The sequence below is a fragment of the Oncorhynchus gorbuscha genome, unplaced genomic scaffold (genome assembly GCF_021184085.1).
Source record: "Oncorhynchus gorbuscha isolate QuinsamMale2020 ecotype Even-year unplaced genomic scaffold, OgorEven_v1.0 Un_scaffold_1249, whole genome shotgun sequence".
In the NCBI taxonomy this organism is placed as follows: Eukaryota; Metazoa; Chordata; class Actinopteri; order Salmoniformes; family Salmonidae; genus Oncorhynchus; species Oncorhynchus gorbuscha.
In genome coordinates, this window is record NW_025746081.1 from 45,994 (window position 1) to 60,162 (window position 14,169).

The 14,169-nt window shown below is 37.9% G+C and overlaps 1 protein-coding gene across 1 annotated transcript; it reads right to left on the minus strand.

Moving 5' to 3' along the window:
• Positions 1 to 5,409: 5,409 nt before the first annotated feature.
• Positions 5,410 to 9,485, minus strand: LOC124021910 (membrane-spanning 4-domains subfamily A member 4D). The gene is made up of 7 exons (XM_046337042.1): positions 9,172 to 9,485; positions 8,532 to 8,694; positions 8,244 to 8,342; positions 7,936 to 7,992; positions 7,693 to 7,800; positions 7,318 to 7,434; positions 5,410 to 6,174 (listed from the first exon to the last, which is right to left on the minus strand). The coding sequence occupies exons 2-7, from the start codon at positions 8,688 to 8,690 to the stop codon at positions 6,145 to 6,147; spliced, it is 570 nt and encodes a 189-aa protein (XP_046192998.1). The 5' UTR covers positions 8,691 to 8,694; positions 9,172 to 9,485; the 3' UTR covers positions 5,410 to 6,144.
• Between the last annotated feature and the right edge of the window lie 4,684 nt (positions 9,486 to 14,169).

The following is a 14,169-nucleotide window of genomic DNA, read 5'->3' on the forward strand; positions in this document are numbered from 1 at the left end:
ATGTATGAAAAACCACCAGTATGGACATTATAATAATATAATAGAACATAATGGAATAAAACAACGTTATTCTACTGTCCACTAAGTCTGGGAATCGCCCGGAATGTCACGATTAGATATTATCACGATCACTTTGGTGCGAACACCCAGAGCAATGATTTGGTGTAGAGGTGCTGACTAAGTGAAAATAAACTGTAAGCTATAAAAACAAAGAAAGAGAGTCACACTCTATATATAAACTCCCAGTCATTTATTGGGTAAAACACCAACGTTTTGGTCACCCTGAAGAAGGCACAGTGAGGCAGAAACGTTGGTGTTTTACCCAATACATTACTGTGAATTTATACATAGAATGTGTGACTCTCTTTGTTTATTTTTATACCAAACATATTGCTCACCATATGCTGTTGTCTGTGATACAATATGTTTGTACCATGTTTTGTGCTGCTACCATGTTGTTGTCATGTTGTGTTGCTACCATGTTGTGTTGCTACCATGTTGTGTTGTCATGTGTTGCTGCCTTGTTATGTTGTTGTCTTTAGGTCTCTCTTTATGTAGTGTTGTGTTGTCTCTCTTTTCTTGATGTGTGTTTTGTCCTATATATATATATATTTTTTTTTTTTTTGGAGCCCTGCCCCGTCCCCATAAATAAGAATGTGTTCTTAACTGCCTAGTTAAATAAAGATCAAATTAAAATGAAAAAGAGCCATGAGAAAACACGTTTTGATCAGTCATGGAAATAAACGTGCTGAAAACCAATTGGCTCCTTGTTTAAAAAGAAGATGGAGAACAAGATATGAAGGATAAATACTGGAGTTTTAGAGCAGGTACAGACAACTAGATATGAAGGATAAATACTGGAGTTTTAGAGCAGGTACAGACAACTAGATATGAAGGATAAATACTGGAGTTTTAGAGCAGGTACAGACAACTAGATATGAAGGATAAATACTGGAGTTTTAGAGCAGGTACAGACAACTAGATATGAAGGATAAATACTGGAGTTTTAGAGCAGGTACAGACAACTAGATATGAAGGATAAATACTGGAGTTTTAGAGCAGGTACAGACAACTAGATATGAAGGATAAATACTGGAGTTTTAGAGCAGGTACAGACAACTGGATATGAAGGATAAATACTGGAGTTTTAGAGCAGGTACAGACAACTAGATATGAAGGATAAATACTGGAGTTTTAGAGCAGGTACAGACAACTAGATATGAAGGATAAATACTGGAGTTTTAGAGCAGGTACAGACAACTAGATATGAAGGATAAATACTGGAGTTTTAGAGCAGGTACAGACAACTAGCTATGAAGGATAAATACTGGAGTTTTAGAGCAGGTACAGACAACTAGCTATGAAGGATAAATACTGGAGTTTTAGAGCAGGTACAGACAACTAGATATGAAGGATAAATACTGGAGTTTTAGAGCAGGTACAGACAACTAGATATGAAGGATAAATACTGGAGTTTTAGAGCAGGTACAGACAACTAGATATGAAGGATAAATACTGGAGTTTTAGAGCAGGTACAGACAACTAGATATGAAGGATAAATACTGGAGTTTTAGAGCAGGTACAGACAACTAGATATGAAGGATAAATACTGGAGTTTTAGAGCAGGTACAGACAACTAGATATGAAGGATAAATACTGGAGTTTTAGAGCAGGTACAGACAACTAGATATGAAGGATAAATACTGGAGTTTTAGAGCAGGTACAGACAACTAGATATGAAGGATAAATACTGGAGTTTTAGAGCAGGTACAGACAACTAGATATGAAGGATAAATACTGGAGTTTTAGAGCAGGTACAGACAACTAGCTATGAAGGATAAATACTGGAGTTTTAGAGCAGGTACAGACAACTAGATATGAAGGATAAATACTGGAGTTTTAGAGCAGGTACAGACAACTAGATATGAAGGATAAATACTGGAGTTTTAGAGCAGGTACAGACAACTAGATATGAAGGATAAATACTGGAGTTTTAGAGCAGGTACAGACTAGATATGAAACTAGAGTTTTATGAAGGATAAATACTGGAGTTTTAGAGCAGGTACAGACAACTAGATATGAAGGATAAATACTGGAGTTTTAGAGCAGGTACAGACAACTAGATATGAAGGATAAATACTGGAGTTTTAGAGCAGGTACAGACAACTAGATATGAAGGATAAATACTGGAGTTTTAGAGCAGGTACAGACAACTAGATATGAAGGATAAATACTGGAGTTTTAGAGCAGGTACAGACAACTAGATATGAAGGATAAATACTGGAGTTTTAGAGCAGGTACAGACAACTAGATATGAAGGATAAATACTGGAGTTTTAGACAGGTACAGACAACTAGATATGAAGGATAAATACTGGAGTTTTTTTAGAGAAGGTACAGACAACTAGATATGAAGGATAAATACTGGAGTTTTAGAGCAGGTACAGACAACTAGATATGAAGGATAAATACTGGAGTTTTAGAGCAGGTACAGACAACTAGATATGAAGATAAATACTGGAGTTTTAGAGCAGGTACAGACAACTAGATATGAAGGATAAATACTGGAGTTTTAGAGCAGGTACAGACAACTAGATATGAAGGATAAATACTGGAGTTTTAGAGCAGGTACAGACAACTAGATATGAAGGATAAATACTGGAGTTTTAGAGCAGGTACAGACAACTAATGAAGGATAAATACTGGAGTTTTAGAGCAGGTACAGACAACTAGATATGAAGGATAAATACTGGAGTTTTAGAGCAGGTACAGACAACTAGATATGAAGGATAAATACTGGAGTTTTAGAGCAGGTACAGACAACTAGAGTTTTATGATAGGATAAATACTGGAGTTTTAGAGCAGGTACAGACAACTAGATATGAAGGATAAATACTGGAGTTTTAGAGCAGGTACAGACAACTAGATATGAAGGATAAATACTGGAGTTTTAGAGCAGGTACAGACAACTAGATATGAAGGATAAATACTGGAGTTTTAGAGCAGGTACAGACAACTAGATATGAAGGATAAATACTGGAGTTTTAGAGCAGGTACAGACAACTAGATATGAAGGATAAATACTGGAGTTTTAGAGCAGGTACAGACAACTAGATATGAAGGATAAATACTGGAGTTTTAGAGCAGGTACAGACAACTAGATATGAAGGATAAATACTGGAGTTTTAGAGCAGGTACAGACAACTAGATATGAAGGATAAATACTGGAGTTTTAGAGCAGGTACAGACAACTAGATATGAAGATAAATACTGGAGTTTTAGAGCAGGTACATGAAGGATAAATACTGGAGTTTTAGAGCAGGTACAGACAACTAGATATGAAGGATAAATACTGGAGTTTTAGAGCAGGTACAGACAACTAGATATGAAGGATAAATACTGGAGTTTTAGAGCAGGTACAGACAACTAGATATGAAGGATAAATACTGGAGTTTTAGAGCAGGTACAGACAACTAGATATGAAGGATAAATACTGGAGTTTTAGAGCAGGTACAGACAACTAGATATGAAGGATAAATACTGGAGTTTTAGAGCAGGTACAGACAACTAGATATGAAGGATAAATACTGGAGTTTTAGAGCAGGTACAGACAACTAGATATGAAGGATAAATACTGGAGTTTTAGAGCAGGTACAGACAACTAGATATGAAGGATAAATACTGGAGTTTTAGAGCAGGTACAGACAACTAGATATGAAGGATAAATACTGGAGTTTTAGAGCAGGTACAGACAACTAGATATGAAGGATAAATACTGGAGTTTTAGAGCAGGTACAGACAACTAGATATGAAGGATAAATACTGGAGTTTTAGAGCAGGTACAGACAACTAGATATGAAGGATAAATACTGGAGTTTTAGAGCAGGTACAGACAACTAGATATGAAGGATAAATACTGGAGTTTTAGAGCAGGTACAGACAACTAGATATGAAGGATAAATACTGACAACTAGAGTTTTAGAGCAGGTACAGACAACTAGATATGAAGGATAAATACTGGAGTTTTAGAGCAGGTACAGACAACTAGATATGAAGGATAAATACTGGAGTTTTAGAGCAGGTACAGACAACTAGATATGAAGGATATATACTGGAGTTTTAGAGCAGGTACAGACAACTAGATATGAAGGATAAATACTGGAGTTTTAGAGCAGGTACAGACAACTAGATATGAAGGATAAATACTGGAGTTTTAGAGCAGGTACAGACAACTAGATATGAAGGATAAATACTGGAGTTTTAGAGCAGGTACAGACAACTAGAGCAAAAATAATATTGCAAAAATGTTAAAATGATACAATATATTGTCAAAAAGAATATCGTGATATGTACCTGTGTCGATTATTTCCCCACATCACTACTGTCTACTGTCAACCAGACTAATGGTCTCTTGTTTACCAACTAAACATCATAATGACTCTATTGCCCCACAGTCTGGTATTTTTGCACATAGCCTAATGTTATCTATTTCTGTGCCTCTGACACCCTCAAGTGGTGACTTTTAGGGCTTGATAAACGCCTATCAGAAATAAAATAGTCTCAGCCCAGTCAAAGCACCTCTCTATCCTGCCACCCCAATGGTAGAACCAGCTTCCCCTTGAAGTTAGGACAGCTGAGTCCCTGCCCATCTTCTGAAAACATCTGAAAACCTACCTCTTCAAAGAGTATCTTAAATAACCCCCCTTTCCCCTACTAGCTCTGACTTTACTGATTAGCTCTGGGATGGTGCCTGTGCTTAGCTCCATTCCATGTATTTTGTATCGTGAAAAACTCCTCCGTCCTTAATGATTACAAAGATCAAATCAAATTGTATTTGTCACATGCGCCGAATACAACAGATGTATCCATGCTTCTACACTTGCATTGCTTGCTGTTTGGGGTTTTAGGCTGGGTTTCTGTACAGCACTTTGTTATATCAGCTGATGTACGAAGGGCTATATAAATACATTTGATTTGATTTGATTTGATGTAGACCTTACAGTGAAAAGCCCTTAATTTAACCAACAATGACGTTTTAAGAAAGATAAGTGTTAAGTAAAAAATAGATAAGTAACAAATCATTAAAGAGCAGCAGTAAAGTAACAGTAGTGAGGCTATACCGGTTAAAGTTCCTTGGTGTCCACAAGCTGTTGAGCTGTTTTGAAGCTTCTCTTTTGTGGAACCTCACATGCACCCTGCTAACTCTCCAGAGGCCCGAGTTCTCAGGCGTCATTCTGGGCAGTGTGGTCTAGGTGACACAGCATCAGCACATCAAGCCTCGACCCTAGACCTCTGTTAAAACAAACCTCAATTATGTCGAAAGAAATAGTTCCTCTCTGAGAGCTCATTTACTTCTCAGTCTCACCAAAATAAAATGCCGTAAAACATCAAATAAATACAGTATATTCAATTAAAAATGATGTATATCTTTTTATTTTTTGATCTTGCAATTCATTGGTGATCATTTGTAGTTTAATAAGTCCTATAGTTGGTTGGAAAATATTCTGTTCGCTTTGGTGCATAAAATATCGCTGTATTATCATGACAATGTGATCAGGAAGGAACGGAATTACAGGTCTATTGTTACAACAAGAAGACATTAAACAATACATGTTTAAATTCATTTAAATCAGATACAAGTCAGATGAAAATATAACCTACATTATCAAATGTCATTTTGCATAATGCAATTGTAAGTAAAACATCTGTCATGATAGTAGCTTTTCTCTTTGACAAATTGCTACAAAAAATGGTATGCAACGTTATTACTATTTCTCAGTAGTAGAATCCATATTTTTTAATTATATTCTGTATTTAATTTTCTTATTTGCACTTTTGAGACAGTGTCAAAATATCACTATTTTTCCGGGTGGCGCAGTGTTTAAGGGCGCTGTGCTGCAGCGCCAGCTGTGCCACCAGAGACCCTGGGTTCGCGCCCAGACTCTGTCGTAAACCGGCCGCGACCGGGAGGTCCGTGAATTGTGACTTGTGAATTGTGACTTGTGAATTGTGACTTGTGAATTGTGACTTGTGAATTGTGACTTGTGAATTGTGACTTGTGAATTGGCACAAGTAAAACAAATGTCATACAAGATGAATCATTATTTCACTTAGTTATTTGTTGTTTGCTGCCAGTCCTTCAGGTTCATACCTCTTGCTTCAGGGTGACCATGGGCTAGAAAGAAACATTGCACATGTATTTATTTAACCACACAGGACGTTATCTTTGAGACCCCTGTCTGTTTTTTGATTGAGCCCTGCAAGGAATGTGTTGCTTGGTTATGCAGTGTGTCCCACTCAGTCAATACACTTGTCGCGGTTAATAAGTATATATTTAATTAAAGGTACATAATAAAGTATAATAATAATTAAGTATAATAAGTATAATAAATGTATAACATATCACATGAATGTTCATCCCAGTCAGTATAATAAACAGAGTCTCACCAGAATGTTCAGCCCAGTCAGTATAATAAACAGTAGAGTCTCACCAGAATGTTCAGCCCAGTCAGTATAATAAACAGTAGAGTCTCACCAGAATGTTCAGCCCAGTCAGTATAATAAACAGTAGAGTCTCACCAGAATGTTCAGCCCAGTCAGTATAATAAACAGTAGAGTCTCACCAGAATGTTCAGCCCAGTCAGTATAATAAACAGTAGAGTCTCACCAGAATGTTCAGCCCAGTCAGTATAATAAACAGTAGAGTCTCACCAGAATGTTCAGCCCAGTCAGTATAATAAACAGAGTCTCACCAGAATGTTCAACCCAGTCAGTATAATAAACAGTAGAGTCTCACCAGAATGTTCAGCCCAGTCAGTATAATAAACAGTAGAGTCTCACCAGAATGTTCAGCCCAGTCAGTATAATTAACAGTAGAGTCTCACCAGAATGTTCAGCCCAGTCAGTATAATTAACAGTAGAGTCTCACCAGAATGTTCAGCCCAGTCAGTATAATAAACAGAGTCTCACCAGAATGTTCAGCCCAGTCAGTATAATAAACAGTAGAGTCTCACCAGAATGTTCAGCCCAGTCAGTATAATAAACAGTAGAGTCTCACCAGAATGTTCAGCCCAGTCAGTATAATAAACAGTAGAGTCTCACCAGAATGTTCAGCCCAGTCAGTATAATAAACAGTAGAGTCTCACCAGAATGTTCAGCCCAGTCAGTATAATAAACAGTAGAGTCTCACCAGAATGTTCAACCCAGTCAGTATAATAAACAGTAGAGTCTCACCAGAATGTTCAGCCCAGTCAGTATAATAAACAGTAGAGTCTCACCAGAATGTTCAGCCCAGTCAGTATAATAAACAGAGTCTCACCAGAATGTTGAAGTGCTGTCTGCACACTGCTTTACTCTCCCAGTAGATCGCCACCATGGCAACAACCAGTTCAATGACCAGGAGAACCACAATCATCCATTTGATACCAGAAAATACCTGACAAAGAGAATAGTAACTTTATACACTTAATACACATTATTTTTTTCTGGTTTAATTTGATGTTGATAAGCTACTGTGGTTTAGTATTTTGTTTGTGGAGAACATTTACACATAATTACAAAGCAAACAAACAATTCAGTATCTGTATTGCGTTGTCTAATTTCAATGCTTGTACTATTCCACCTCATTAACAAATCAATACTAATTCATTCATTCAATATAATAAACAAACAATTAAGTAATTAACTCTGGAACCTCTTGATGGTCCCCGTGGAAACCATGAGAGTCGGGGACAGTGCAGAGAACAACAGCAGCTACTGTCCAGAAACAGCTGACGATGTTCAAGGAAAATGACAGTTTGGTCTGTTGGTAGTGGAGAAAAACATGTTTATGATATATTTGATGTGTAATATTTTCATAATAATTTATAATAATCTACAATTATTTCATATTTGATCCATGACTGAATTTAGATATATTTGTAAAGCTGGAACTTACCACACCCATATTTGGAGAATGACCTGCAGCATAGGTCAGCATTCCGGCAGGCATAAACTTTATAAAACAAAGATGTTTTTTTGTTCCTTCATTATTTGAGAGACTGATGACAAATTCAATCAACAGTACATGTATTATCCTCATTGTAGAGTTCACATTTCACACACAATGCACACTGACGACAGGAGAGAATAACGGATAGAGACGACACAAAGCTTTGGTCCAACATCGGCTGTATCAACATGTGTCTATTCCAATAATTGATGATGACACAAACTACCTTGTGGGCTGATCGCAGTGGTTCTTACCAGGACACTGGGCACGGTGTAGATCAGAACTAATTTGCTTTGCTGGACAAACAGTAGCCCCAGAATCAAGACAAGGACTCCAGCAATGAGCTGAGCCGCCTAAAACGAGAAGAAGAAGATGTAATCAGACAGATGAGAAAATATCCCAGAATCTGGCCCTTACATGAACATATACCAAATGTTCAACGTAACTTCTGCTCATCATGAATGTATTTTAATCATCCACAGATTAGCCTGCCTGAAGTACATTTATAATCGGCTGTATAGGAACATGTTTGCCATTCGTACCCCCAGAGCTTTAGGCTGACCCTTGAGGAAGACCTTGTAGACATCTTTGAAGACACAGTGGAAGTTCTCAGGCATCATCTGGCCCTCCTGAGCATCTCTGAGACTGCCCAGAGGTATAGTGATGACCATGCACTCATCTGACTGAAATGTGTACTTCATTTACCTGGGAACAATACATGTCATTAAAGGGAGAAAAATAAAAGAAAACTACTTTAGTGAATATAGAGGAAGACAAGTACTTCCAATGACATAATTAGTAAACCATTAGTAGGCAATGCCTCCTCACAACTGGTCCAAATCACACGATACACAATGATGATGTCATTGGAAACACATCTTTCTCTATATTGTTTTACTACAGAACATAGAAACGCACCATTTTCACATATGTTGATGTTGGGGTGGTGCTGGAGATGATGAATATGAAGTTTCCCTTTATTAACACATCATGTAGACAATAACACTACTGATGTGATGAGGACACTGTAATGTAACGTTACCAATAAAAACTACCGGAATAATGTTGCTGAAATAAACCATCAACTGTTGTAATAACTCTATGGACATTGTAATTAAATGGAAACACGTCACGAATAATGGAAGGTAATAGGAAGAACAAGGTTTCATGAAGTTTACAAACCTGCCGCTGTTCGTTTCTAACTTTATGGAGGAAGTCACACTTGGAGGGCGTCTGCGCTGGTCTGGTAAGCAAGCTGTGATGGACAAAGACAATTTCATACACATGCAGAGAGAGAGAGAGAGAGAGAACCAGAGGGAGAGAGAGAGAGAGAGAGAGAGAGAGAGAGAGAGAGAGAGAGAGAGAGAGAGAGAGAGAGAGAGAGAGAGAGAGAGAGAGAGAGAGAGAGAGAGAGAGAGAGAGAGAGAGAGAGAACCAGAGAGGGAGAGAGAGAGAGAACCAGGGAGGGAGAGAGAGAGAGAATTAGAGAGAGAGAGAGAATGAGAGAGAGAGAGAGATAGAACCAGAGAGGGAGAGAGAGAGAGAGAGAGAGAGAACCAGAGAGGGAGAGAGAGAGAGAACCAGGGAGGGAGAGAGAGAGAGAATTAGAGAGAGACAGAGAATGAGAGAGAGAGAGAGAGAGAGAGAGAGAGAGAGAGAGAGAGAGAGAGAGAGAGAGAGAGAGAGAGAGAGAGAGAACCAGAGAGGGAGAGAGAGAGAGAGAGCTTCACACCATCTCTCTCATCACCTGAAACTAACAGCACATGTGGTTTGAACAATTGGAGGCCGTGGCGCCTCTTGTCTTTAAATCAGCAGATATCTCATCTGATAGGGTGGCCAATTGTGGTCAACAGTTTAGAAGAGCTTCCTCCACGTCAATAGAGGAAATTGTGAGAAGTCAACCATTACAGGGCACAGACACAGTGATGCTGAAGAAGGCACTTCAAGTGCATATTTTTTAGGGTACAACAGTACGAGCATTAAATCAACTCTGGTGAGTGTGAATGTGAGAAATGTCAATATAATAATAGTGATAGTTTTAATGTAAATGTATATCATATGAATGCAGTTATCAATATTTCATGTTAATGATCCTATATGTAAAAATAGGCGAGGCACTCGGATTTCTCTCACAACAGTTTCAAGCTAAATGTAGGCTATAATGACTGTTTTGATAAGATATTGATGGTGATGCTGTTGTTGATGATGATGATGATGATGCTGTTGATGATGATGATGTTGATGATGCTGTTGATGATGATGATGTTGATGTTGATGATGATGATGATGGTGGTGGTGGTGATGACGATGAATTCAGGAGATAAAAACATGATCAGGACTATTTTAGACAATAATACATTGGATGATAATTATTATGATTGTTGCAATTAAAGAAATAGATGAAGGGTATACAGTATATAATATATATATACATCAAACTGTTATGATTGCATTATAACTTCAGAAGTTTCTACTCATCATATCCCCACAGGTATTGTGACTGAGACGTCATGGCTTGTGCAGACATCCCTATGACCATCCTGGGTCCTGAATCTGAGGAGCAGGAGTACGAGGAGGCCGGGGACCAGAGAGGAGAACCACTCATCAAGTATTACCAAGCAACTGAACTAATGCCTGCTCCCAAAGGACCACTCCATGACCTGTTGCTGAAGCAGCCTGCTGTTTTGGGGGTACGACCATAGACACTAAGAGCTCAATATAATCTTATGCTCTTTATCTATGAGCATAGATACTAAGAGCTCTATATAATCTCATGCTCTTTATCTATGGGCATAAATACTAAGAGCTCTATATAATCTTATGCTCTTTGTCCATGGGCATAGATACTAAGAGCTCAATATAATCTTATGCTCTTTGTCCATGGGCATAGATACTAAGAGCTCTATATAATCTCATGCTCTTTGTCCATGGGCATAGATACTAAGAGCTCTATATAATCTACGGGCATAGCCGTGGGAAGTAGTTTGAGGGTGGGGGTGCTGTCACTTCTTCACTGACTACGGGACTAGTAAAGGCCCAGCGCTAATTCTGTGATTTTTAAAAATACATGCACTACCGGTCAGAAGATTTAGAACACCTACTCATTCAAGGGTTTTTCTTTATTTTTACTATTTTCCACATTGTATAATAATAGCACATATGGAATCACGTAGTAACCAAAAAAGTGTTAAACAAATCCAAATATATTTTATATTTGAGATTCTTCAAAGTAGCCACCCTTTGCCTTGATGAAAGCTTTGCACTCTCTTGGCATTCTCTCAACCAGCTTAATGAGGTAGTCACCTGGAATGCATTTCAATTAACAGGTGTGCCTTCTTAAAAGTTCATTTGTGGAATTTCTTTCATTTTTAATGTGTTTGAGCCAATCAGTTGTGTTGTGACAAGGTAGGGGTGGTATACAGAAGAGAGCCCTATTTGGTGAAAGACCAAGTCCATATTATGGCAAGATCAGCTCAAATAAGCAAAGATAAATGACAGTCCATTATTAACTTTAAGACATGAAGGTCAATCAATCTGGAAAATTTCAAGAACTTTTAAAGTTTCTTCAAGTGCAGTCGCAAAAACCATCAAGTGCTATGATGAAACTGTCTCTCATGAGGACCGCCACAGGAAAGGAAGACCCAGAGTTACCTCTGCTGCTGAGGATTATAAGTTCATTAGAGTTACCAGCCTCAGAAATTGCAGCCCAAATAAATGCTTCACAGAGTTCAAGTAACAGACACATCTCAACATCAACTGTTCAGAGGAGACTGTGTGAATCAGACCTTCATGGTCAAATTGCTGCAAAGAAACCACTACTAAAGGACACCAATAAGAAGAAGAGACTTGCTTGGGCAAAGAAACACGAGCAATGGACATTAGGCCGGTGGAAATCTGTCCTTTAACCCAACGTAGGAGATAGTACAAATAAAGAAAAACCCTTGAATGAGTAGGGGTTCTAAAACTTTTGACCGGTAGTGTATAAACTGTATATATAACGTAGGAGATAGTGTATAAACTGTATATATAACGTAGGAGATAGTGTATAAACTGTATATATAACGTAGGAGATAGTGTATAAACTGTATATATAACGTAGGAGATAGTGTATAAACTGTATATATAACGTAGGAGATAGTGTATAAACTGTATATATAACGTAGGAGATAGTGTATAAACTGTATATATAACGTAGGAGATAGTGTATAAACTGTATATATAACGTAGGAGATAGTGTATAAACTGTATATATAACGTAGGAGATAGTGTATAAACTGTATATATAACGTAGGAGATAGTGTATAAACTGTATATATAACGTAGGAGATAGTGTATAAACTGTATATATAACGTAGGAGATAGTGTATAAACTGTATATATAACGTAGGAGATAGTGTATAAACTGTATATATAATGTAGGAGATAGTGTATAAACTGTATATATACAGTATCAGTCAAATGTTTGGACACACCTACTCATTCAAGGGTTTTTCTTTATTTTTACTATTTTCTACATATACGTACAGTATATATATATATATATATATATATAATATATATATATATATACATAAAAAATTAAAAAATTGTATTTGATTTATTATTCCGAGTTTTCAAGGGGTACTGCAACACCCTCAGCACCCCTACTTCCTCTGGTTATGTCTATTGGTACGACTCAGAGACAGGCCTTTACAGTGTCTCTGTTATATGTTAAGTGGACATGCACAGTGAGGGGAATTTCTAAGAGGAACTAATGCAATTATGGGTATGTTTGTTCATGAGAGAAGTGTGAAATGGGGAACTGTTAACCAAACCTTTTTCTTTTAATATAATGTATACTGTCTCGTGGTTCCAGGCGTGCATGTCTCATGGTTCCAGGCGTGCATGTCTCGTGGTTCCAGGCGTGCATGTCTCATGGTTCCTGGCGTGCATGTCTCATGGTTCCAGGCGTGCATGTCTCATGGTTCCAGGCGTGCATGTCTCATGGTTCCTGGCGTGCATGTCTCATGGTTCCAGGCGTGCATGTCTCATGGTTCCAGGCGTGCATGTCTCATGGTTCCAGGCGTGCATGTCTCATGGTTCCAGGCGTGCATGTCTCATGGTTCCAGGCGTGCATGTCTCATGGTTCCAGGCGTGCATGTCTCATGGTTCCAGGCGTGCATGTCTCATGGTTCCAGGCGTGCATGTCTCATGGTTCCAGGCGTGCATGTCTCATGGTTCCAGGCGTGCATGTCTCATGGTTCCAGGCGTGCATGTCTCATGGTTCCAGGCGTGCATGTCTCATGGTTCCAGGCGTGCATGTCTCATGGTTCCAGGCGTGCATGTCTCATGGTTCCAGGCGTGCATGTCTCATGGTTCCAGGCGTGCATGTCTCATGGTTCCAGGCGTGCATGTCTCATGGTTCCAGGCGTGCATGTCTCATGGTTCCAGGCGTGCATGTCTCATGGTTCCAGGCGTGCATGTCTCATGGTTCCAGGCGTGCATGAATGCCCATCTCAAGTTTATGGATAGTTTAGTCTCTATAGTTTGGACCTGTGTGATATTTAAATAGCTTATCATTTAAGTCCTGTATAATACACTGAGATATTTAAATACCTTATCATGTAAGTCCTGTATTAAACACTGTGATATTTAAATACCTTATCATGTCAGTCTGTATTATACCCTGTGATATTTAAATACCTTATCATGTGAGTCCTGTATTATACACTGTGATATTTAAATACCTTATCATGTCAGTCTGTATTATACCCTGTGATATTTAAATACCTTATCATGTGAGTCCTGTATTATACACTGAGATATTTAAATACCTTATCATGTAAGTCCTGTATAATACCCTGTGATATTTAAATACCTTATCATGTAAGTCCTGTATAATACCCTGTGATATTTAAATACCTTATCATGTATTAAACACTGTGATATTTAAATACCTTATCATGTAAGTCCTGTATTAAACACGGAGATATTTAAATACCTTATCATGTATAATACACATATTATTATTATTATTATTACACTGTGATATTTAAATACCTTATCATGTGAGTCCTGTATAATACACTGTGATATTTAAATACCTTATCATGTAAGTCCTGTATTATACACTGTGATATTTAAATACCTTATCATGTAAGTCCTGTATTATACACTGTGATATTTAAATACCTTATCATG